The following is a 22,915-nucleotide window of genomic DNA, read 5'->3' as shown; positions in this document are numbered from 1 at the left end:
GTTGTTTTTTGAGAGTGACACCAATCACAGTCACTCACTGAGCTTCATGGCTAAACAGGAGTTTGAACTGGAGTCTTCCTAGTCATAGTGCAGCACAGGAGACACTATACTACGCACACAACATTTATATGTATATTGAAATGTTTACAGTAATTTGGATACAGTATAGATAAAAATTAAGTTACTGTTACTTGACTGTCTATTGTGTATTGTGGGTGGAGCAGACTGGAGATAAAAATATGACAATTTTCTGTCCTTTCAGTTGACCACATGGTGGAATCATCTCCATTATAAAATCAAAGAACAACTCAAGTTTGTCTTTTTTTAAAAATCTTCCTCTCCAGCTTGCAGTGATGCGTGTCTGAGCTGTGATTCAGCAACCAGTTGTACGTCCTGCAGAGACCCCTCAAAGGTCTTGCTCTTTGGGGAATGCCAGTATGATAGCTGTGCGCCACAGTACTACCTTGACTTCTCCACCAAGACCTGCAAAGGTAAAAGAAAGACACAGATGTTTTCATGTTAGATCATAATAGCAAGGATTAGCTGGGCTTAAAAGTGTAGTTTAAACCACAGTGGTGTGTTCTCTGGTGGTCTTCTTTTTCCCTCTCTTTCATTCCATGCCCTATTTTGCCTCCTTCAGATCCCCCCCCCCCTGTTATCTACTGTCATGGGCTTCAGCTTCCAGTAAAAAACAAGATTATTGCAAATCCTTCCCATGGCAAATGACTGAGCGAGTGAACCATCGCACTCTTCCAAGGGTCCAGATTTGTAATTTGTGTCTGCTAGCAATTCAGCTGAATGATGAGTGAGCTTAACTTTGTAAATCCTCCCCACACCCTCTTCAACTTTTATATAAGATTTTGTATATTAAGTGGAATTTTCTCTTACAAGATATAATTTAAGAATTATATCTTACAAGGCGGAATATACATATTTCAAGATGATTGGTATTAAAGACATGTGCTTTTAGTGAATCCTGCCTTTTCCATGCAGCATGCTCTGTGAAGGAAAACTGGCCTTGAGAATATTGTTTTGGTTGTGCGTTTTTCAGATTCGTACAAAGATAATGTTTCAAATACATGTTTCAAATATATCTTCTTTACCAGAGATTTCAATCTGTGTACCTCTGAGCGTCTACTGTATTAGCTATCTTAAGACAATTGCTGTGCTAGTATTCTTTTCTGATCATTGAGAGGAAAGTCCAAGGTTGAAGCAAATTGAAAATCAGAAACAGGAGCCCATGATTAATATGAAGCTGTTGGCCCATCGTCTTGTTACATCAATTTTTGAGAATATATAGACAAGCAGAGATCCAAATTTGCTGAAAGCTTTTAGAAATGAAAAGAAAGGAGAATTAGGCATGGCAACTATTTCCATGCACCCACTTTTAAAAAAAAAAAAATATCCATCAACCTCTACATTTTCGGATTAATGTAAATCTACCTATCCTAATTCCAAAACTATGGTCCAAAGCATACTGCAGAAATAATCCCGTTTGAGACAGCGTTAACTGCCCTGCTCAATTCTAGGGAACTGTAGTTTTGTGAAATATCTAGCTTCTGTCAAAGAGCTCTGGTAGCACAGAGTCAGATGTTGCTCTGTATTCAGGAAGATTTTGGAATAATGGTAGTTGGAGATAGCACTGTGTAGTGCTTTTTGTCATATCCAATGCCTCCATCCCTTCTTCATCTCACTTTGCAGATTATAGGCCCTTTTGCCCAGGCACAATATCACCTCGGAGTGTTGTACAGCATCAAGTGCTTTCCTGGTGCCAAATGAACGTTTAGCAGTATTCCTAATTGCACAGTTCTTTCCTGTACCTTGTGCAATTATTATGAGCCTCTCTCCCAGGAGGACTCTGCCGGCTGCCTAGAGCAGCGGGTGAGATGAGGAACGTCTCTGCCTTCCCATTATTAACTTTGCGCTGTTCTCTTCTGAAATTCATTTTGACTGTGAGGCAATGTCACCTTCATCGTCAATTCGGCCTGCTTAATTAGCATCGCTTGTGGGGAAATCCCAGAAGCCTCCAGGAGTGGAAGATAAAGAGATTTATGGTTTCACCATGTGCTGGAATACACCAGCGAGCAACATGTGTTTAGGTTCAGTGTTACCCAAATGCAGCCATAACAACCTGCGGGGACTGAATTGTGATTGCTCAGCTGGACCTTTGAAGAACAGCCACCCATGCCTGTGTTTAACATAATTGGGAAATGTTAAACCCCAGAGGAAAAAATCATGTTATTCTAGGACAATCTCCTTAGGCCTTTTCTTCCCTCTTTTACATCTGTTCTGCTGTTCTTTCTCTGCCCTTCAGTTGCTCCACAGCCAATAGCTGTGTGGTGTGTTAAAATGGTTGGCTGTGAGGCAAACAAACAGTGGTTCCACTGGGGACATTTTGTTTTGTTTTTCTTTATCCCAAGAGTGCGACTGGAGCTGCAATGTCTGCAGCGGCCCCCAGAGTAATGACTGCTTGCAGTGCATGGAAGGATACGTTCTCCACAATGGTGCCTGCTTGGAAGGGTGTCCACCAACTTTTTATAGTGGATCTGAAATGTGCCAGAGTAAGTCTGCATGACTTTATATATGGGGCAGAGTTTGGAAAAGTTACTTTTGGGGGCCACAAGACCACAGAACTACAACTTCCAGAATCCCTCAGTCAGCATGACCCCAGTGGCCATGGTGGCTAGCGGATATTGGGAGTTCTAGTCCAAAAATCATTTTTCAAGACATGTGTATAGGTTCAGTGTGGAATGCTACATGGTTTTTGGTTTTTTGTGTATCCATCCACTGACAAGTACTATTATATACATCCATTCACTTTTCATTGGATTAATTGTATTTTGGGTCCCACATCTGGTGGCTTCCATGTTTGTGAATCTGCTCTTGGTTTGGTCCAGATTTCAAGGATCTGTCCATTGTGCTGAACTCTGTCCCCCAAATAGTTTCAACTTGCTCAGAAGCCAAGGAACAAGATCCTTCTCTACCACCTGACAAACCTGGGGGTAATTTTGCTTCAGTCCCAGGCAGGTGAGCCTGTGGGAGTGACAGAACATGCTATGCCTGACCTTGGACCTTCTGTGTTGGCTTATTCATGAAAAGCCATGTGATTGGGATTGTATGGGGTTGAGTATTGGCAACAGCAAGTGGGTGTGTTGAAGGTTGCAAAAACAGCTGAAGTAATAATAAGCATATGAGCTAGTCTGTGTATGGTGCCCTGAGCTTCTCGAGATCCAGATGCAATGACAAGGTATGACAGAGAAGGGAGATGGGCAGAGATACTGTGTTGTACATTTATGTCTGGAAGAATCCGTTCTGAAGTTTTGTGTCTGTGGCTTTTTAGGATGTGATGATGACCGTTGTTTTCAGTGTCATGCTCCCAACAAATGCACCCACTGCAAAGCCCCATTCTTCCTCTTGGGATCACAATGTGTCTTGGCATGTGGGAAACGATATTATGCAGACCATGGAGAACGAAAGTGCTCAGGTGAATAAAGTTCAAGAAAATTTCACAGACAATAGCTTGAGCAAAAGAAGTGTGGGGAGGGCAGAAAGACTTTTTTCCATTGTGGTGGGAAACTTAGGGAGAAACGAAATGATACATTAAAAGCATAGTATCTGTTTGGACTTGTGTATCACTGACCATTAAAAAAAACACAACACTGATTTTGCTTTTGAAGAAGATGCCATTAATAGTGTTTGATCTTCCTTTAAAAGGCTATGCCATTTTCTTTTTCATGCTAGCTTGCCCAGAGGGATGCTTGGAATGTGATCAATCAGATCAATGCCATATCTGTGATACCACTATGTTTCTTCAAGGAGTTCAGTGTGTTTCCCTTTGCAGCCGTGGCTTCTATGGCAATCCACAGAGCAGGGAATGTAAAAGTGAGTATCTTTCAGAATGATTTGTACTTGTTGCCTCCCTGTCTCACCTACAGGAGTAATGAAGTACCTCACAGTTTGTGAGGAATGCTGATCACAAGAGCTCTTGGTTTAAAAGTCTCACTTCTTGGTATCATTGCTGTTCCCTGGGAATTGTAATTCTGTGTATGGTTATATGTGCTGGGGAAGAAAACCTCTGACAAAGTTATCTGTTTCTCTCACAGACGGCAGTTCCCAGGATTGCTTCAGGTGAAGCAAAATAAATGTACAGTGTAGATAGTGAGCAGCAACTTTGGGCTCTTTATAGGCTATTGACTTTATGTGTATCTAGCCATCACAGGTTAGATTGGAATACAGGTCCCAGAATCATCTACTCAACATGATCAACAGCCATACTGATGGGGGGAGGATTCTGGGAGTTGTACCCCCAAAAAAGGTTTCCATGCTTCTCTTTAAAGCCCTATGGGTATTATAGTTAAGGTGTTGAAAACATTCTGTTGGAGAGCCCCATTCCCCACCTCTGTGAACTGTAACTTCCCAATTGTTTTTAGAATTAATCTTGACAGTAGTTTTCCTTGTTCTCATTTTAGACATGCTTGTTTAACCGTGGCTATAGCACTGCCCGTAGAGGCATTATGGAACAGCAAGTGTAGGTTGGGATATAATTATAGGTTGGGTGGCATTGGTCACAGCAACAAGTGCATATCTGGTCCATTTGTGGGAGAAATCCATTGGTTAGTTGCACTGTAAAAGCCCTATACTGTAACAACTATTGATGAGGTCCATGTCTTATGTATTAAAATACCGTTTTTCTTTGTATTCCTTTAGCTGTCATGGGCTCTCTGTTTCTCAAGACAAACAGCTCCCTCAGGATTGGAATTGGTGGAGTGAAACCACTTGATGTCTCCTTTCTGGGGATGCAGGCCCTTGGTGGCTATGATGAAGATCTGTTAGTTCATGTGGTAGGCCCTCCTGCCAATGGCAAGCTAGTGACAATCACTGATGGGAAGGAGACAGTGCTGAACCAGGGTGATCATTTCACTGGAGAGGATGTGAAAAGGCAGAGAGTTTTCTTTGTTCATGATAAGAAGAAAGCCAGGTAATTTGGTGTTTCTTTAGTCTTGCCATGGATAGAGCGATGCTGTTAGAGGAGACTTCCAAATAGCACAGATTGAGCTGGGTTATTTAAACTTCCTCTTCCTTTACCCTTCCTGTTTTTAGGGTTGCAGAGTGGACAAAACAGGACAGGGCTCTTGTACCTTTAACAGAGGTCAGAGTTCAACATTTTAAAAACCTCTGTTTGCATTAAAAATTTACAGGTTTCTGGTCCTCAAGACTCATATTTTGGGGTGGGACAAAGCTTGAAAATGGTGTCATACCTGATATAATATCAATATATGTGCACATTTGAAGGTGGTCTGTGTCTGTGATACGGTATTTTTTGGCCTGCTGTGGTCTCTAATCAAATATGTTTGGCAGGTTTCTGGAAAAATGTATTCTCTCCATGTTCTTGTTGTACTTGATAGATCAGTACATGTATCTGTATTCCTACCTATAAGTGATTTCTATTTCTATAACTGTTTTTGTGGGATGGCTTTATACAGGAATGGCCATTTTTCTTTAAAGATCAGCTATCAACAGTTCTTCTCTGAACCAGAAACATTCACAGTTCAAGCCCAATCAGAACAGGTAACATGGAAGAGAGCAGTGATTATTTTTTGCAGTGTGATTATAGTTTACAAGTTTGAACAGAAAAAGATATAAAAAAATTTATAGATTAGCTTAATGCTGGTTTTGGCTTCTTGCTGTGAATCTGTCATCATAATTCACGTAACCCTAACCCTACACCAACCCCCCTAGGCATTTATTATACTTTGCCTTCTTTCCTATTAGTTTTCTTTTTGGTTCTTGTCCATTTTTCATAGATAATATTTCCTTTGGACCAGGCCCAGATTATTAACAAGCCACTGGGGAATTAGTTATTTACTCTCTCCCACCAATTTTTAAAAATCTGGTTTTCCCTCTCCAGCAAGGAATGTGTTCAGACTACAAAACTGGACCAAAGCTGAATGCTAGATATCAGAAGCTAATGGTAGAATTGCACTTTAGGACCTACACATGCCTGGAAAAGTATTTTCTCTAGTAATCTCCAGTGTGGCTCTATGGTCAACCTCTGGCAGAATTGCGCTGCAGGACCTAGAGATTCCTAGAGAGAACATATTAATCAAATTCACAAATAATCAAATCCACAAAAGTCAAAGCTGCAGATGTGAACGGCCAATTATCTTACATCATATTACAGTTGTAATGTAGCCTTTTCGGTCTTAGTTATTGAAGGAAAGGAGATACTTACAAATCATTCATTATTTGCACTATTTACTTTATAGCTCTGCAGCTGGTTACCTATGTCTCCATTCCCTAATAATTCCTGGTGCTTAAGAAATTGGGTTTTGTTGTTCTGCTGGGCTCCTTTGCTCTTCTTCTGCATCTCTTCCCAATATTTTTGGTGATACTGTGCCTTCTGACCTCAACACTGCTTTCCTTTCCTTCAGCTACAATTTCATGCTTCTATACTAAGCTGCTTTCTTTCCATTTGGAAGATATGTGTGCAGTAGTTCTTCCCTAGTCATTATCAATAACCTCCCCATGTGTCCTTCACCATGTGTTATTTCTAGCATAAGGCATGCTGAGAATTGCCTTCCCAATTCTTAAGTGAGAGCTTGAATGGCTAACGTACACTTTCTAGTTGAAGAGGCAGATACATCAGCCATTGCATGGCATCTCACAAAAAGCAGTGTTTCCTAGTTCCTTTGAAAAAAAAATTCCCTTACATAGCAATGCCAGGTGGCTTTCAATATAATCCATAGAGTCAAACACAATGGCAAGATTCTTTCTCTTCCTCCTTCACAGAGGGAAAGTTTCTTAAATGAATAGTGCAGGACATCCTTTGCATACAAAAAGGGCCAAATTCAATCCCTGGCAATTTCAATTCAATGTCCAGGTAGCCGGTGAGAGGAAAAGCTGCTATCAGTAGGGTGTACCATGCTAGTTTAGATATACTAATAATCTGGCACAGTATAAAGTCCTCAGTTTGTATGATCCGTGCATGCACAGCCATGCATTATTATTAAGCTATGAGAACAGTGATCATTCCTTTGTCTATGGAGAGTTGGCCAAAGATATGTTAACACCCATGGTGTCCTCAATTCTCATCCAAGTGATGGTTTATAGTACTTAAAAGGGACCAAGTTATTCTGACAATGAGGCTGAAAAATGCCTCATGCTCTTGGTAGTGGTAAAATACAGTATCAAGATAAATACTTTGCTCCCCTTTCATGGGAGCCCAAATTTGTCACCATTATATATTGAGGTAGAAACAGGTAATATACACTTGTTATCAATAACCAAGGAACTGAGTGCTGTCTTTTTATTTCAGCCCCCCTATGTACTGCACAACGAGGCCCTTTCTCTTAGTAAAGGTGAAGCTGGAGCCATAACCAGCCTCTTGCTCGATATTCGAGACAATGATAATCCTCAGGATGTGACAGTGGCCATTTTAGATCCTCCACATCATGGGCGAATAGCCAAACTTCCTGAGGACACAGCATCAGTGATAAATACTTTCCGACTCAATGATCTTTCAGAGGGGCTAGTGCATTACATCCATGATGGATCTAACAGCTTAGAAGACATGGTGCTTCTACAAGCCAGTGATGGTTACCACTTTCAGAATGTGCTCTTCCACATCAAAATTGCTCCAAAGGTAAGTGCCCCTTCAGAAGGACCTACACTGTAGACATGCTTTGTAGTTCTCTGTAGGGGTTCTCAGTTATAAGTTGTCTTAAGTTCAGTGTGACATACATGGAAATATGCACAGGAATGTATCCTTTAAACAGGCTCACATACATTCCTGTCTTCACAGTACTCTGAGAACTGAAATTGTATTTAAAAGGAACCAAGTTATTCTGACATATGGGGCTGTGAGGGAGTCTCTAACAGAGTGGCTTCACTTCTTTGTTAATGACAATCCCCTAAATTTGTGGTGGGGGGTATTTTGGGGGTGGAAAACATGAGAATTAAAAATGTCATCCAGATAAATCTATGGGCATATGGGGGAGAATAGTTGTAGCATATCCACTCAGAGCCTTGGGCTTATGCATTCCTTCTTGGTCTCCTCTTTTTGCAGATGAGGAGGCCTTCTACTCAGTTTATTTTTGCTTCTCCATTTCTTGATTTACAGACCAGGGAGCCAGCACTCACCAATGGCTTCTTCATCAATTGAGTCAAATTTTAAAACATGATTCGTGGTTCAGACATTCACAGTATGGCAGCAGTTATTGAAGGGAAGCACGAATCCTGATTAAGTTCTCCTGCTGTTTGTGCAGGAGGAAAGGAGGGATGGGATGTCTATGGAAAGAGTCTCAAACTCTTCTGAGCCTCACGGAGAATCTAGTGCTACAGTACCTTAGCCCTACTAATTCTACTATCCTTTGAGGTGTTTTCATTATTACTTTCACTGTTGCAGACAGTTTGTCTAGACTAGTGTAAGGTAAATGTATCATGTGCAGAAGTAAAAAAAAAAACTTTTGAAAGGGACTTTGCAAAGCCCTAAAAAGTAATTCATTGTTGTTAATATACCGCAGGGAATCATTTCAGTTGCTCATTATGTTCTTTGTCACTTTTTTAAAAGAGAAAAATACCCTTGGGATTGATAAGAGCATACCATAAAGCTTAAAATATTCCACTGAAAATGCCTCAATAAGGCTTTAAAAGTAACCAAAAAGTAGCTAGAAAACATCCTCCAGTAGCATAAAATTCTTCCAATTTGTTATGTTATTTCAGGAAAATAAATATGTTTTTCTCTCTTTCTCTCAAAATAATATGTTCTAGGTAACTCAGTAATTCAGGACTTCTAATTTCTAGTCAGAACCCAAAATGGAGCATGGTTAACATCTGTGGTGAAAAAATTTTAAATTCCGTTTTTCTTAGTTTTAATGCTCTGATTCAATTCTGTTACTATTTAACTCCCATGTACCATGATTATTATTTTTTTTAAAAAAAATACATTGAATTGGTTGTGGGAATTCTCTTTAGTAGGAATTCCAATATATAGATTGAAACTACCTCATGAGAGAATTCCAAAGCCTAGCAACATGACAAACCACCTCCAAGCATCCCTTGCCTAACAAAACCCTATGAAACTCATGGAGTTGCCATAAATCTACAGATGACTTGAAGGTACATGCACACATTAGGAAAATGAGAGCCCATTAAGTATCTTTTGGGCTGTAATTTCACACTTCCCACTTTAGGTGGGGAAAAGTGCCACCATGTTTTATGGGACGATGCTGAGCATTTTGCTTTCCTTGCTTAGAGATGGCTATACTTACATGTGATGCAGCTTCTGTTCTTGGATTTTGTATGCATTATGATCTTTCAGTTGCACAGAGTGCCATGCAAAAGGGAGAAAATGGTTGTGGTTGTGTGGGGACCCATCCCACACTTCGTCATTCTGTGTACAGTTGGAACTAGTTTGTAATAACTTGTATATTGGCTTTTGTGGTTTGCAGAAACAAATACAACAATATGGCTTAGCTTTCATTGCCTGCCAGTCCCTGCAGTTGAGAGGCCTTTGCATGTGGAAAAGGTGTGGCTTGTTTTCAGTTTGTTTCCTCAAATATTTGTAGAGCATTCAATACTACAGATAGATTTTCATTTCATTTAGGCATGCTGCAATGGAGCAGTACCCAGTGCACTTGGCAACAGAAATAGTCTCATGTCTTAAATCAGGAGTTCCCTCTTGTTTCTGGTGAAGCCTAGCCAGAGTGAACTCTGGAAGCTCTCAAGCCATTTGAAAACCGGTGTTACACTGCCTATGAATATGGCAGTTCTATTTTTATATTTCAAGGCTAACAACCATAAATCCATTCTTTTAAACTTTTTATTAAAAGGTTGTGAACGTTAATTTTTTAAGTTTGACTGTGCAGAGTTCGATGCAGAGTTCCTTTTGATTTTCCTTGGCATGTCATTCAGTCCATTGGAACATGCCAAGTTCTGATGCATCTTCCCCAACCTGGGCTCTCCAAGATACCTGGTACTCAAATACCAATCATCCCCAGGCAATATGGCCAGTATTTTTTGTACCTATCTTATGGACCTTCTCCAGGCATGTCCCTCTATTCATTAATGAATTCATTCACAATCTATAATGCTTGGTAAAGCAGAGGGCAGCAAGAAAAGAGGAAGACCACATTCCAAATGGATAGTCTCAATAAGCGAAGCCACTACCATGAGTCTGTAGGAGCTGGGGAGAGTGATTGAGGTCAGGGTGCCTTTCAGATATCTCACATATAGGGTTGCCATGGGTCACTTTGAAGGTAATTATCAACAACATATACCTGATGGTTAGATTAAATGAGAGAAGCCATGACCATGAATCTGCAAGAGCTGAGCAGGGCAGTTGAGGACATGGTGACTTGGACGTCCCTCACTTATAGGATCGCCATAGGCTGAAATCGACTTGAAGGCAGTTACCATCAGCTATTACTACCACAAATAGATCTCTATATATCATATATCTGTCCTTTGTGAGGCAGCTAAGTAACGATCCTTGGTTCTACTGAGCCACTGAAAATATTATATCCCACCCCCTTCTGTTGATCATGCAGATTTTGTACCAAACAATGATGAAGGTGAACTGCTGAACATGGTTTGCTTTATTAGCCAATTTTACACTCGCTTGTCTCATTATTTTCCAAAGCCACTTTGCAACAGTTTGTGAAAGAGAGCAAGAAAAGCTGCCAGCGTGAGAGATGCAGAACCCCCTTGGGAGGCTTGACTATGAGGTAGAGCTGGCAGATACCCAGTTTCTAGTACCCATAGTCTAATTATCACCTTTCCACAATAGCCTTGGGAGGCAAACCAGATGCTAGGTTTATTTCTGGAGAAGCGGTGTCTAGACATACACAAAAGAAGATTTCTTTCTCTCTCCGCTCCCCGCCACCTCCTTTCTTCTTCTTCTTCTTCTTGGTTCTTATCCAAAAGCTGTTACAGATCCTGGTATAACCCTCGCTGGAGGGTTTTTTCTTACCCGCACTCCTAATCTGAGAACATGAGGCTTATTAAAATGAATGACTGAACCATTTCAGTGGAGTGTGTCCTGATTTCAAAGGATGTTTGTAGAATTTCAGCAAAAATGGCTTAAAGAATAATAAACTTTTTTTAAAAAAAATCACATTTTAAAATGGTATGAACATGTTAGCATCAAAGCAATAAATGAAAAGTGCTAACAGAACTGAGATAATATTTAATCCATTTCAATGGTGTTTTGGCAGCTGCAAAGAGTGTTCTCAGCTGTTTCAGTCTGAAAGCAATCCGATTGTTAAAGATCCTCATTTCTGCAGCCTTAAGAAACTGCATTCAGGGACTCCTTTTTAAAAAAGTTTAATTTATTTAGTTTAAACTTTTCTGATGCCATGAGGCCTATGCAGGGTTCTTTCTCCTGAGGGAAATGCAATTCCCCCAAAAGATACAAAGGCAAATTATCCCTGGGCATATGCAGAGTGCCTTCCCTTTCTTTGAGAAGTATTTCCTAGTGTCTCAAAAAAAAGTTTGTGACTGCTACAAAAGTTTGTGTCCTGTGCCATCTGCACTAGAGTTACAAAGAGTATTTTCAGATTTTCTTGCCCTTGATGTGAAAGCGTGTCTCAGTTTGTTGAGCCATCTCATTGGGGGGGGGGGGGGTCAACTGTTGTGAGATTTTTCACATAGTTTTTTTTTTGCAAAAATTTGATGAGTGTTTCCTTTGCACAAAAAAAGACAAGGCAAAACACCCCATGTGAATTTTTCTCAAAAAAGGCCAGAAATGTGATCAACACAAAACGAATTTTAAAAAATTAGAATGTTGCCCAGCAGAGAGAAGATTCGCTATATGGTTCATTCTTGAAAGCAAAAATGAAACAGGTGGCAATTTACATTTCTAATTTGTGTTTATTATCAGCCACTTCCAGTTAAATGTAAGTGGCATCACACTGTAAGGTTACATCTTAAATCCAGTGTTTGATCAGTTTTGCACTAAGTCTACTGTCATGACTTCCTTTCTTCCTTAACCCAAGAAAAATTCTGGGAATTATCACATAGGGAAGATGCTGAAAAGTCTGTTAGAGATCTATGGCTCCTTGCCCCAGTCTTGAAACTTCCCTCAGGAAAGAGAAGGACTCTTTCAATTTGTACATTAGGAATATAGAATAGGAAGATTTTTTGTGTTTGGGACTTTATCTCCCATGATCCCTGACCATTGGCCATGCTGACAGGGAATGATGGGAATTGGAGTCTCAACCTTTGGAGATCTACTTTCAACCTCATCCTTGGTGTAGTTACTCCCTGTTGTCAGCACAACATAGAACATACAAGATTTAGTGTTCAGACTATATAGATCAGCCTTCTGCAATCCAGAACATTGCAGATGAGTTGAACTACAAATCCAACTGCCAAACCAGTGCAGGTGTTGCTGCTGGGGATTACTGGATTTGTAGCTACTAGGTTAGGGATGGCTGATGTTGATTATTACAAAACTCCATTTTACTGTCTGTATGTTTTCATACTTTTGGGATCTGACGTGCCTGGCACCAAATCTCCTTGATTCCTTCATTCTTAAAGAAAGCAGTTTTTAAAAATCCTATATGCTTTATAGGACTTCAAAGCATATCAAGTCTCTCTGATTTCTCCTTTACTGTAATAATTCCATCTAATCTCTTTCACCTTTCCAAGAGGCCTTGTGAAATGTATATGTACTGTTATTCTTAAACATAGTGGATTGTTCCAGCTAAAGACAGTTTCAGTGTAGTTTTGAAAAAAAGGCTTCCTATGTTTTAATGAGCATATTGGAATCACCATCTCATCCACCCCCAAAAGGAATCCCCAAGGAATTTCCATGGAGATTATTAGGCTTCTCTAGTAATTAAAAATGTGACAAAAGATTAGTGATGATAATAATGAATAGTGATGTGTGCTTTAATGGATTAATCTGTATTACTGATCTACAGAAAATTTAGTCACTAATTATAATGTGCTCTTTCCTGGCCCTGTACCAATTGATCAGTGAAGGCAGGAGAGAGCTGTGATCAGAGCTTGAAAAAGGTAAATTCTTTTGAATGAAAAGTTTCCAAATAAGACTGGGAGCTGTAGGCCAAAAAAGTTGCTTTACCAGACTTAAATAGTCCATTTCTGATTGTTGTTGTATGGCATATCTTCTTATAAACAAGCATTTCACCAGGATTGGCTCAGGATTCTTGGTTACGTGAAGCTTCCAATGAACTCACTACATAAGTTGTGTGTGCACATACATGCCTTCAAGCTGCTGGTCAATTCATGGCAAGCTCATAAACTTCAAAGGGTTTTTCTTAGGCAAACAATCCTGAGAGGAGGTTAGCCATTGTTTTCCTCTGAAATACAGTGCACCATTGGCTTACGCGGGGAATCCGCTCTGGACCTCCTCCCCACATAAGCCAAATAGTGCATAAGCTAAAGTCCCATTCGATTGAATGGGGCTCATGCTGGCAGTGCGGAAGAGTACGAGGGCCATGGGTGCGTGCACCTTTCATTCTCCCGTCACATGGCTTCCATGTAACCTGGAAGCCATGTATGGGGCGCCCGCCTATAGCACAGGTGCACTGTATATTCTACCATTCCTGGGATTCATTGGCTTTCGCCAATCCAAGTGCTGCTGAGAGTTGCCCCTGTTTAGCTTCCAAGATCTTGTGCTTTTAGGTTATTTAGTTGACCAGACTGTAAACTGATCGTGTTTTAAGAAGGTCAGGACAGCACACATGAGGGCAACATGGTTGGGTATAGGTGTGCAGTCAAGTTGGCTGAGTTGCTCATACTGAGAAACACAGCTTGAGGAAGACATGAAATAAAACCAGCCAGAGCCTTATTGGTTCTTCCAGTTACTTGGTTTTCACAAGTTGAAAAGTTGCAGCTTTGGTTCTACTTACCATAGAGATGCTGCTGCAGCAATGCAAAAATTGGCTTGGGTTTAATCTGAGATCTGTCCTAATGGTGCAGCAAATGTTGTTGTTGTCATCTGCCTCCAAGTCGTTTCCAACTTATGGCGACCCTAAGTCAACCCTATCATAGGGGGTTTTTTGGCAGTTTTTGTTCAGAGGGGGTTTGCCATTGCCATCCTGAGAGGATGGCTGAGTGAGGGTGACTTGGCCAGGCATGGCCATTGGCAATACCTGTTGCACAGTTCTGGAAGCTTTTGTCCAAAAAGGAACTTTTTCCAAGCCCTGGAGGTTCTTGCACTCAACCTCTTTATTTTTTTGTATTTGTATCCTTGCTCATTATGGATATTGGAGATGAATTACTGGGGATACAGGGAAGCTGGTTCAAGATTCTCAGTTTCAGTTCTAGTGCTTGATGAGTAGTGAAATTTCTGGTCTTACTTTTAAATCATCTTCAGACTATGTTTTTCAGTTAGTTTGTTTCCAGCATTTACAGATTATTTAATGACTTTATTTGTTTTCAGTCCTCTTGGAACACCAGTGGGGCCCCTCGACTGGTTACCAGCTCCATGGTATGGGTCCCAGAAGGAGGGATGCTGCAAATCACCAACAGAATTCTGCAAGCTGAGATGCCTGGCATCAGTGATTCTGCAATCATCTACATAATTAGAGATCAGCCACGCTATGGTAAATGGAGATTAAGGATGGAAAAAATATTCGGTGTTATTTGTTTCCTGGCTGAAAAATGTATTTCCTGACCCTTGGAAAATCTTGTTTGGAACAATAATATATTGGCTGAGAATTTTGTGCAGGTTTTGCCCACTGTTTGAAGTGTTTTGGGAAATTATTTTGACCTGAAATACATACATGGGAGGTATTTTTGCATGAGAATTGTGGATACCCCCCTTTTCCAGACAGTCAAATGTGTTTTTGTGGAAGATGGCTCTTTTCTATGCAAAAAGCAATAAACCTGCACATGAACAAAAATAGCTATTTGATATTGTTGTGCAGGACTGCCATTTCCTGGTCAAGATTTTTGTTGCATAAGATTGCTGGGTTTTGTCTAGAAAACAGCAGTCCTGCACAGAAAAACCACATGTGGGAACAGTCTTCTTCATGCAAAACCCAAATGTTCATGCAAAACATCATGTATATTTCTGTGCATAATAATAATCTCTAAATACTCTGGAATGGGTGAATACTGGGTGAGGATTGTGCAACAATATTTGTTTTTTCTTAAGTGGAGAGAAAACTGTGGAAATATTCATCCTCACTTGTAAGGACAAAATATTGACATGTGAATATCCATAGCAGATATGCATGAAATCTTTTTCTTCACTTTCTTCACTAACAATGCTTACTTGAACCAGACTCACCAATTTGCTTCAAAATTCACTTTAGGCAAAAATCACTTCAGACAGTTGGTTGCCATGTAAACAGTTCTGAAGGACTGTCACTCATTTATTATTATTATTATTATTATTATTATTATTATTATTATTATACTTTATATAGCGCTGTAGATTTACACAGCGCTGTACATACAAACAATAAAATCGATAAAAACGAAACTTGCCAATGGCGTACATTATACAAAATACTTATCTAGCAGATCATCCAAAAACTTTTGACTGGCCAGTTTGGATTTCCCTGTCTGAGAACTGCCCAGCCCCTTGTGCTACAACAAGTAATTTCTTTGCTTGTAAAAGAAATTACTCTTCTATTCACCTGGATAGCGATGAGTTAAATCCGCCATCAAGCTGTACCAGGAGGGCTCCGCTATACTATTCTTCTCCTGAAGGCTATTTTGCAAGTTATTCATAGGATACTGATAAGTTTAGTCTGTTAATAGTTTTGTTCATTTTATATTAAAACAAATTATTTCTGAAATTCTCTGCTTTTTACTTTAATAAAAGGATTGAATTGGAAACTTGAGGACATTTACTTTCTAGTTAGCCCTAGTTTTTGGGGGTGGGGTGGTTTCACCCATATGTTTGCCATGTCAACCTGATTGTTTAAAGGAGTATAATCTCCTCCTTAGGAATGTGACAGTGTTCAACATATAGTTATTGAAACAGGAATAGTGGTACCCCTACCTCTGGGAAGAAACAAGAAATATCTATATGTTTGTCTTACATCACTGGGTTAGAAGCAAAAGTACACCAATTTGTTGCACCTTAGTGGAGGAAGAACAGAAGAGGAGCAGAGTCTTGCCCTTCCTATTAGGCTCAGGCGAAATCAAACTGCTGTAGCTCATCTTTTCTTCTTCATTATAGCTTTTGCCATCTTGACCACATTCTGATGTTTCGTGGTCAACACATATCATGGTTTTCATCTGTGAAATGTTGGAAGACACCTTGTGAGCCTTAAAGAAGATGCTCAGGTCACACTAGGTTCAGGCCTTAAGGCCCCCCCCCCCCCCCAGATTTAAATCCTGGGCAATAGATGAAAGAGAAGCTACATGTGTATCTATAGATCAGGGTGGATTTCAGAGTTTCAGAGCTGATTTGGCAGTTCTTAGGATCTTGTAGAACCTCACCTCCCACCACTGTGTCGTTCAGTGCCTCCACTCCCAAATTTTAAAAAGCCTTTTGAAAGATGTACTCACTGTATGTGCTCCCAATGCATCCTATAGCTCCCAGTAGCTCCCTTTGGGGAAAAAATTGCTTTGACATGATGGAGTGTGTGGTTTGGGGGCCTCCAAAATGGCCTTGGGGTGTACATGTGTCCCTCTTTTTTCATCCAGCTATAGATTCAGTTTGTTCTGACAGTTTTGTTGCCTGAAATATATTTATGGCTTCCAAACAAAATACCTTATTAGAGCAGAATGGATCAACACTTTATAGCCAGAGCTCAGATAAAAAGCTCATGCCTTCACAGTGTCTAAGGGGCCTCTCTGCTAATTATTATGAATGGAAAGCATTAGTGTACAAGACAGCAATTTTATCCTCAGGGGTTCCTATTTTCCTGCAGCCTGTCTGCTTTCTGAAGTTATAATTCCTCTACTTGTATCATCCCTAATTATCTCCTTGGCAACTAATTGATGGTGCAGACAGAGAAGTTATTGCTTCAGGACAGGAGTAAGTAGATGAACCCCTTCTCCGAAACTTATAAGGCACTAGAAATATCTAGTACTACGTAATATAATCTTCCTGGGACATAAATGAATAAGCATTAGGGAAACTCATAAAACAGGGGTAAGTAGCATGTATGGCCCATATCATTGGTTGTTGTTAACTGCTGCAAGTTAACTTCGACATATGATGACTCTATGAATGAGAGATCTTCAAGTCACCCTATTGTCAACAGCCCTGTTCAGGTCTTGCAGACTCAGGGCCATGGCTTCCTTGACTGAGTCTATTAATCTAGAATGCAGTCTTCTTCTTGGCCTACTGCTTTCCACGTTACCAAGTATTATTGTCTTTTTTGGTGAATTATGTCTTCTCGTGATATGGACAAAGTACAATAGACTCAGTTTAGTTATCTCACTTGGGAGAGTTCAGGTTTGATTTGCTCTAGGACCCATTTATGTGTCTTTTCACTAGTCCATGGTATCTGTAGAACTCTTCTCCAAGACCACAATTCAGATGAGTTGATTTTCTTCATATCACCTTTCTTCATTGTCCATCTTTTACAGCCATACTTGGAAATGGAAATACAATGGCATGGACAATCCTAACTTTAGTATTCAATCTTAACACTTTAGGGTCTTGTGTAATTCCCTCATAACTGCTCTTCCAAGTTCCGATCTTCTGATTTCTTGGCTGCAGTCTCCATTTTAATTAATGATTGAGGCAAGGTATGGAAAATCTTGAACTATACATTCTTCTGAGACCCTTGTTTTCCTAGACACTGTATCGAAACTGCATATTTACTGTTTTATTTGCTATGGCTCTATCTGAAAGAATTTTGTGATTTGCAGTTTTAGGTGACGTGCTTAGAATTATTTCCTAGAGAGTTGTAGTCCAAAATTTTGGTTTTCCAGGTGTTTTGGATTTGGCCTAGGGTTAGCTGAATTCTGGGAACTCCAAAACATCTTGAAGAATCAGAAACCCTTAGTAATCTACTGTACAATCACTCAGAGATCTAACGGTAAATCCATCTACCTCTGACTCAAGTCCCATAGATTGCCACTGTAAGAGTGGAATTTCAATAATATAATTTATCTTTTTTTGGTTAGGGTTATTGTTGTTTTTCCACAGCTATGATCCTAGTTAACTTTAACACCAGCAGCATGGTTTTCTAAAGACTGTGAAGAAAGATACAGAAGATGATGTATCAATTACACGCCAGATCAGACTGGTGTGTGGGTTTATTTAATTGAGATGTATGTGCTTTAAATAATTTAGCAGTTAGATATTAAATAGACATCACAGAAACCCTAGTGGGATTCAATCTGTCAGTTGCACAAACATGGACAGCAAGACAAGGGAATCCAAAATATCAGTGTAATGGAATCTGTAACTGCAGTGTCAGAATAGATTATGGACATGAAGAGTTGTGTCCCACTGCCAGCCCAGAGGACAACAATAAGCAGCAATACTAACATCAGATCGCAATATTATTGTCTGATAGGATTTCTGTTTTGCAAACATTTTTAATAATGCTTGAAGGATGCGGGTATTACACAGTCTCTGAGCAGCTTCAGTTTTTTTCTGTCAGAATTAATGAGCCTGGAGTTCAGCTCAGAGCTTGAAAAAGTTACTTTGTGGTGTACAAATCCCAGAATCTCCATGCCAGCAATTCAACGGCCATGAATTTCAAGGAATTCTAGGCTTTAATCCAATTTCTTCTCAATTTAGTGTAAATATCGGCCCATGGAGCTATGTTACACAACCACTACACAACCCTCTTGCAGAATGTGAAACACATGTCAATGACTACATGCCATTGCACAGTGTAACACACAATATGTAATGTTCAACAACAGTGCATAATGTGCAGTTGGAATGCCCAATGAAGAACTGCAACATGCAATGTTGAATCACAGTGTGATCCAATGCAGGATCTTCACCTAAAGCATCCCCAGCAGGTAGATATACAGACTCTTGTTGAAGCTATCCAGAGAAAGGGTCCACCCCATCATCTCTCTAGGCAATTGGTTCCATTGCTAAACTCCACTTACTGCCAAGAAGTTCCCTCTAATGTTCAATTAAAATCTACCCTCCTGTAACTGAAAACCACTGCACCTGGTCCTCTCCTCTGGGGCAGCAGAGAACAAATCTGATCTATTCTGCCTGTTACACCCCTTGAAGTATTTAAGGCGTGCAATTATATAACCCCTCAGTGTTCATTTCACCAGACTGAACATGCCCAGCTCCCCCAACCTTTCTTCATATGTTTTACTCTTCATACCTTTCAACATCTTAGGTGCCCTTCTCTGAACCCACTCCAACTTGTCTGTACCTTTAAATTAGAAGTGAAGGCAGTGCTCCAGCTAAGGCCCAACCAGCAGTATATATAGTAGGACTATTACTTCCCTTGACTTGGAAGTAATGCTTCTGTTAATGCAGGCTGAAATAATATTTGTCTTCTTTGCTGCAACATCATACTGCTGGCTCATGTTCATTTTATGCTCAATAATAATCCCAAGATCCTTTTTTGTATGATCCACGTGTCCCCCATCCTGTATCTGTACATTTGATTTGTTGGACTGAATGCAAATTTTTTCATTCATCTCCATTGAATTTAATTTTATTATTTTCTGGCCAATTTACTAGTTTATCTAGGTCCTATCTTCCAGTGTGCTAACCACCCCTCCCAGTTATTGTCTCATCTGCAAACTTGATAAGACTTCTCTCTACCTTTTCATCAATATTTTTTTTCAGTTTTCTCCCTTAAAAAAAATAATGGAAAGGAATGAAAAAACAAGAAACAGCAGATAAAATAACACAAGTTACTTTTTCAGTATTGGAACAAGTAATGTCAATAGGTTGCTCTTCAAATACTATAACACAGAACAGGAACAAATTACTTTTCAAGAGCAACTTTTCAAGCTTTATGCTGCCTGGCTGTGCCCCTATGGTAGCCAGGTAGCCTCCACCAGAGGCAGCTGATGGCTTCCATGTCAGCAGGATGGTGAATTCACTCTGGATTTTAATTTGATCTTTAAAGGATCTATTCAAGATGCTGAACTCTTATCACCAAAGTAGTCCCATCTAAAATCCAGAATGGATTCACCACCCCACTGAAATAGGACCTACAGTCCTCCATATTAACCATCCACCACCTTAAGCTGTTAGAATCCAGTGTGAGGGAAATATTAAGTAGAGAACAAAGGGATAGTCATCACAGGGACGTAGCCAGGATTTTGGGAAGGGGGGGGGGGAAATACATCAGGATATTAATAATAAAAAATAAATAAAAGCTTTATTTTTAGCCTGCCTTTCCTAGGATCAAGGCGGGTCACAACAGCCAAAAACACAATACCATCAATATACAAAGAATTAAAATACAAAAAATACAAAATCTCACAATATCATTACAACAGTTAAAATCCAGTTAAAATTTTTCCAACTAGCACAAGATTACAAGAACAATGAGGAGAGAGAAGGGGGCAACATGGGATGTTAGGGGTAAGCCTGCTGGAACAAAAAAGTTTTAAGCCCCTTTTTGAAGTATTCCAGGGAGGTGGCTGAGCGGAGCTCATTCGGAAGCGAGTTCCAGAGGATGGGGCCCGAGATAGAAAAGGCCCTCTGAGTGGTGGTAGAATATCTTGCCTCTGGGACACATAACAATTGCTTCCCAGCAGATCTGAGTGTGCGGGGTGGAATGTATGGGGAGAGGCGGTCCTCCAAGTACCCTGGGCCCAAGCCATATATTAAAGTAATAAACACAATTTTAAATAGATCCACTGGGGAAAACATATGTTTTGTGATTAGATTAGGTTTGGTTGATATTATTTTTAACATTAATTAATGGAAGGGGGTCCAGACCCCATGGACCCCCCCCCCCTTGGCTACATCACTTGTCATCAGGGGCTACAATTACAAGGGAGTCCTTTAAAGGGAAGACCTTTTTTCCCATATGGAAGATCACAGTAGAAGCTGTGCCTTAGGTGACAATCTGGTTAAACACAGGTTTCAAACCAGAGATCAGGGCTTAGTGAGATGAGCTGGAAAGTTCAGCTGGGAACCAAAGTTGGCAACGAAAGCTTGCAAGTGTTACTGAATAACTTTCAGAATGTCCCAGCCAGCATGGCCATTGTAGTCCAAAAAAGTAACTTTCCCTAGCTGTGGTTATCATTGGGGCTAAACAGACAGGCAAAAAGAGGTGCTTTCAGGCTGACTTGAAAGTGTGGCATTTAGATGACACATGCCTTGAAGCCAGCAGGAAAGTACCCTCTAGGCACCTTATGCAGAGAAAAGCCATTTCAAAAAGAAGCAGCTTTTTTTCCACTTCTTCCTTGCTTGAAGCCATATCATGTGGTCATGACATGAACACTCCAGCTGCCTTGGGAGCCAGCGGTGCAGTTGGTGGGGTTTCAATGTGGCTTCGGAAAAGGCAGCTTCAAGCCACTTTTTCCTGCCCATCTGTTTCGCCCCATTCTCAAGAGCTTTGACTGTCTCAGCCTTACAGGAAGACTTTTTATTTCTTCTTGTAGAGGAGAGCTGGTAGTGAGTCAGGATGGGTGGACTGTAGGGTCACTACATTCCCTGGCAAGCCTTCATTTCCAAGGAGAATGCTCCAGCCCTGTAACTGCAGTGGCTCCCCACACACTTTCTTTGTCCTCAGCTTACTTCAGTTGCTGCAGTCAGAGGTTGAGCACAAAGCTCAGGTTCATGTTCCAGTGGTTTCATGACCATCCATTGCTCCAAAGGCCTTTTCACTCTTCATCTCTGCTTTTTTCAGGTGAAGTGGTGTTTCTGGTCCCCATGCCTGCAGATGACCCTGGTTTAGTATGGCAGCCTTTACCAGATGGAAGAGCAGCTTCTCCAACCACCACTTTCACACAGCAGAACATCAATGAAGGAGTCATATGGTATAGGCATTCTGGATCTGAGACGGAGAGTGACTCCTTCCGCTTCCAGGTATGTTTTGTCTCCATTACTCAAAACTAAAGGTGTATCAAAGATCTTCTTGTTTATTTGCAGGACACCTGTAATTGCTTTCCTATCACTTAAGTTTATCACACAGGCCCTAGAACGGGCTTGTTGCTTTACAAAAAGGGGGTGTGATGGGAACCGGATGGGACGAAGAATGCATCTTACCGCACAGGAGAACGACAACAACGATGACGGACATTCCGATCACGTTCCACATCCGTCCCAGAGGGGACGATTTTGAGAACACTTTTGAACAGTTCTCAAATATCGCCTCCTCTGGGACAGATGTGGAATGCAATGGGAACATCCAGCGGCATTGGCAGCAGCGTTCTCCTGTGTGGTAAGATGCGTTCTTTGCCCTATCTGATTCCTAACATGCCCCCTTTTTGTAATGCAACGGGCCCATTCTAGGGCCTGTGAGATAAACTTACATGAGTCACTTGCCAGAAATGGCAAGTGTTGATTCACCATAACCATAGTTGTTTACAAAGTCCCTGCAGACATGTACAGTAATTATAGCCAATTGAACCCATTTCCAAAGAGGCAAAAATGCCAAGTAGTATCTTTGGATGAGGCTGCTCTCACTTGCCTGGAAGGTTTAACATTCTCCTGAAAGGCTAAGCTAAACTGAAAGCTTGCATGCAATATTTTGTACATTTTGGTTTACCGCGTCAAAGCTATTACTGTAACGCAGGGGAGGCAATTAAGGTAATTTCTGAGGTAATTAACATAAGTGATAATGAGGAAGTGTTGAAGTGCCGGATGTTGAACAAGCTAATCTTTAATTTAATGGCTGTGTTGCTGTTACCTTGTATGAATTTTGTATGACTTGGGGGAGTTGTGTTTTGGTTTTTTGCAGTAGCACCTTTCTGCAGCAGTCATAATTGTTTGGAAAAATATACTGGGAGTAAGAAGTCACATTTAGATGTATTCTTTCACAAAACAATAATCCATCTGCTGGGCTCCTGATAAATAGATTGCTGCGGC

At 40.5% G+C, this 22,915-nt stretch overlaps 1 protein-coding gene across 4 annotated transcripts in view; it reads left to right on the top strand.

Annotated features, from left to right (window-relative positions):
- FRAS1 (Fraser extracellular matrix complex subunit 1) overlaps positions 1–22,915 on the top strand; it is a 318,860-nt gene that overhangs the window by 213,429 nt on the left and 82,516 nt on the right. For all 4 annotated transcript variants that reach the window (XM_089526272.1, XM_089526273.1, XM_089526271.1 and 1 more), the window contains 9 exons: positions 345–491; positions 2,421–2,561; positions 3,341–3,484; positions 3,742–3,882; positions 4,708–4,978; positions 5,484–5,568; positions 7,316–7,642; positions 14,408–14,570; positions 21,735–21,913. In XM_089526272.1, the coding sequence (XP_089382398.1) occupies positions 345–491; positions 2,421–2,561; positions 3,341–3,484; positions 3,742–3,882; positions 4,708–4,978; positions 5,484–5,568; positions 7,316–7,642; positions 14,408–14,570; positions 21,735–21,913 (1,598 nt within the window). The remainder of the gene's footprint in view (positions 1–344; positions 492–2,420; positions 2,562–3,340; positions 3,485–3,741; positions 3,883–4,707; positions 4,979–5,483; positions 5,569–7,315; positions 7,643–14,407; positions 14,571–21,734; positions 21,914–22,915) is intronic.

The sequence above is a fragment of the Sceloporus occidentalis genome, unplaced genomic scaffold (genome assembly GCF_023333645.1).
Source record: "Sceloporus occidentalis isolate IW3139 unplaced genomic scaffold, rSceOcc1.0.p SCAF_5, whole genome shotgun sequence".
NCBI lineage: Eukaryota > Metazoa > Chordata > Lepidosauria > Squamata > Phrynosomatidae > Sceloporus > Sceloporus occidentalis.
Note: the sequence above shows the minus strand (reverse complement) of the source record. Positions and strands in the feature narration are given on the sequence as shown.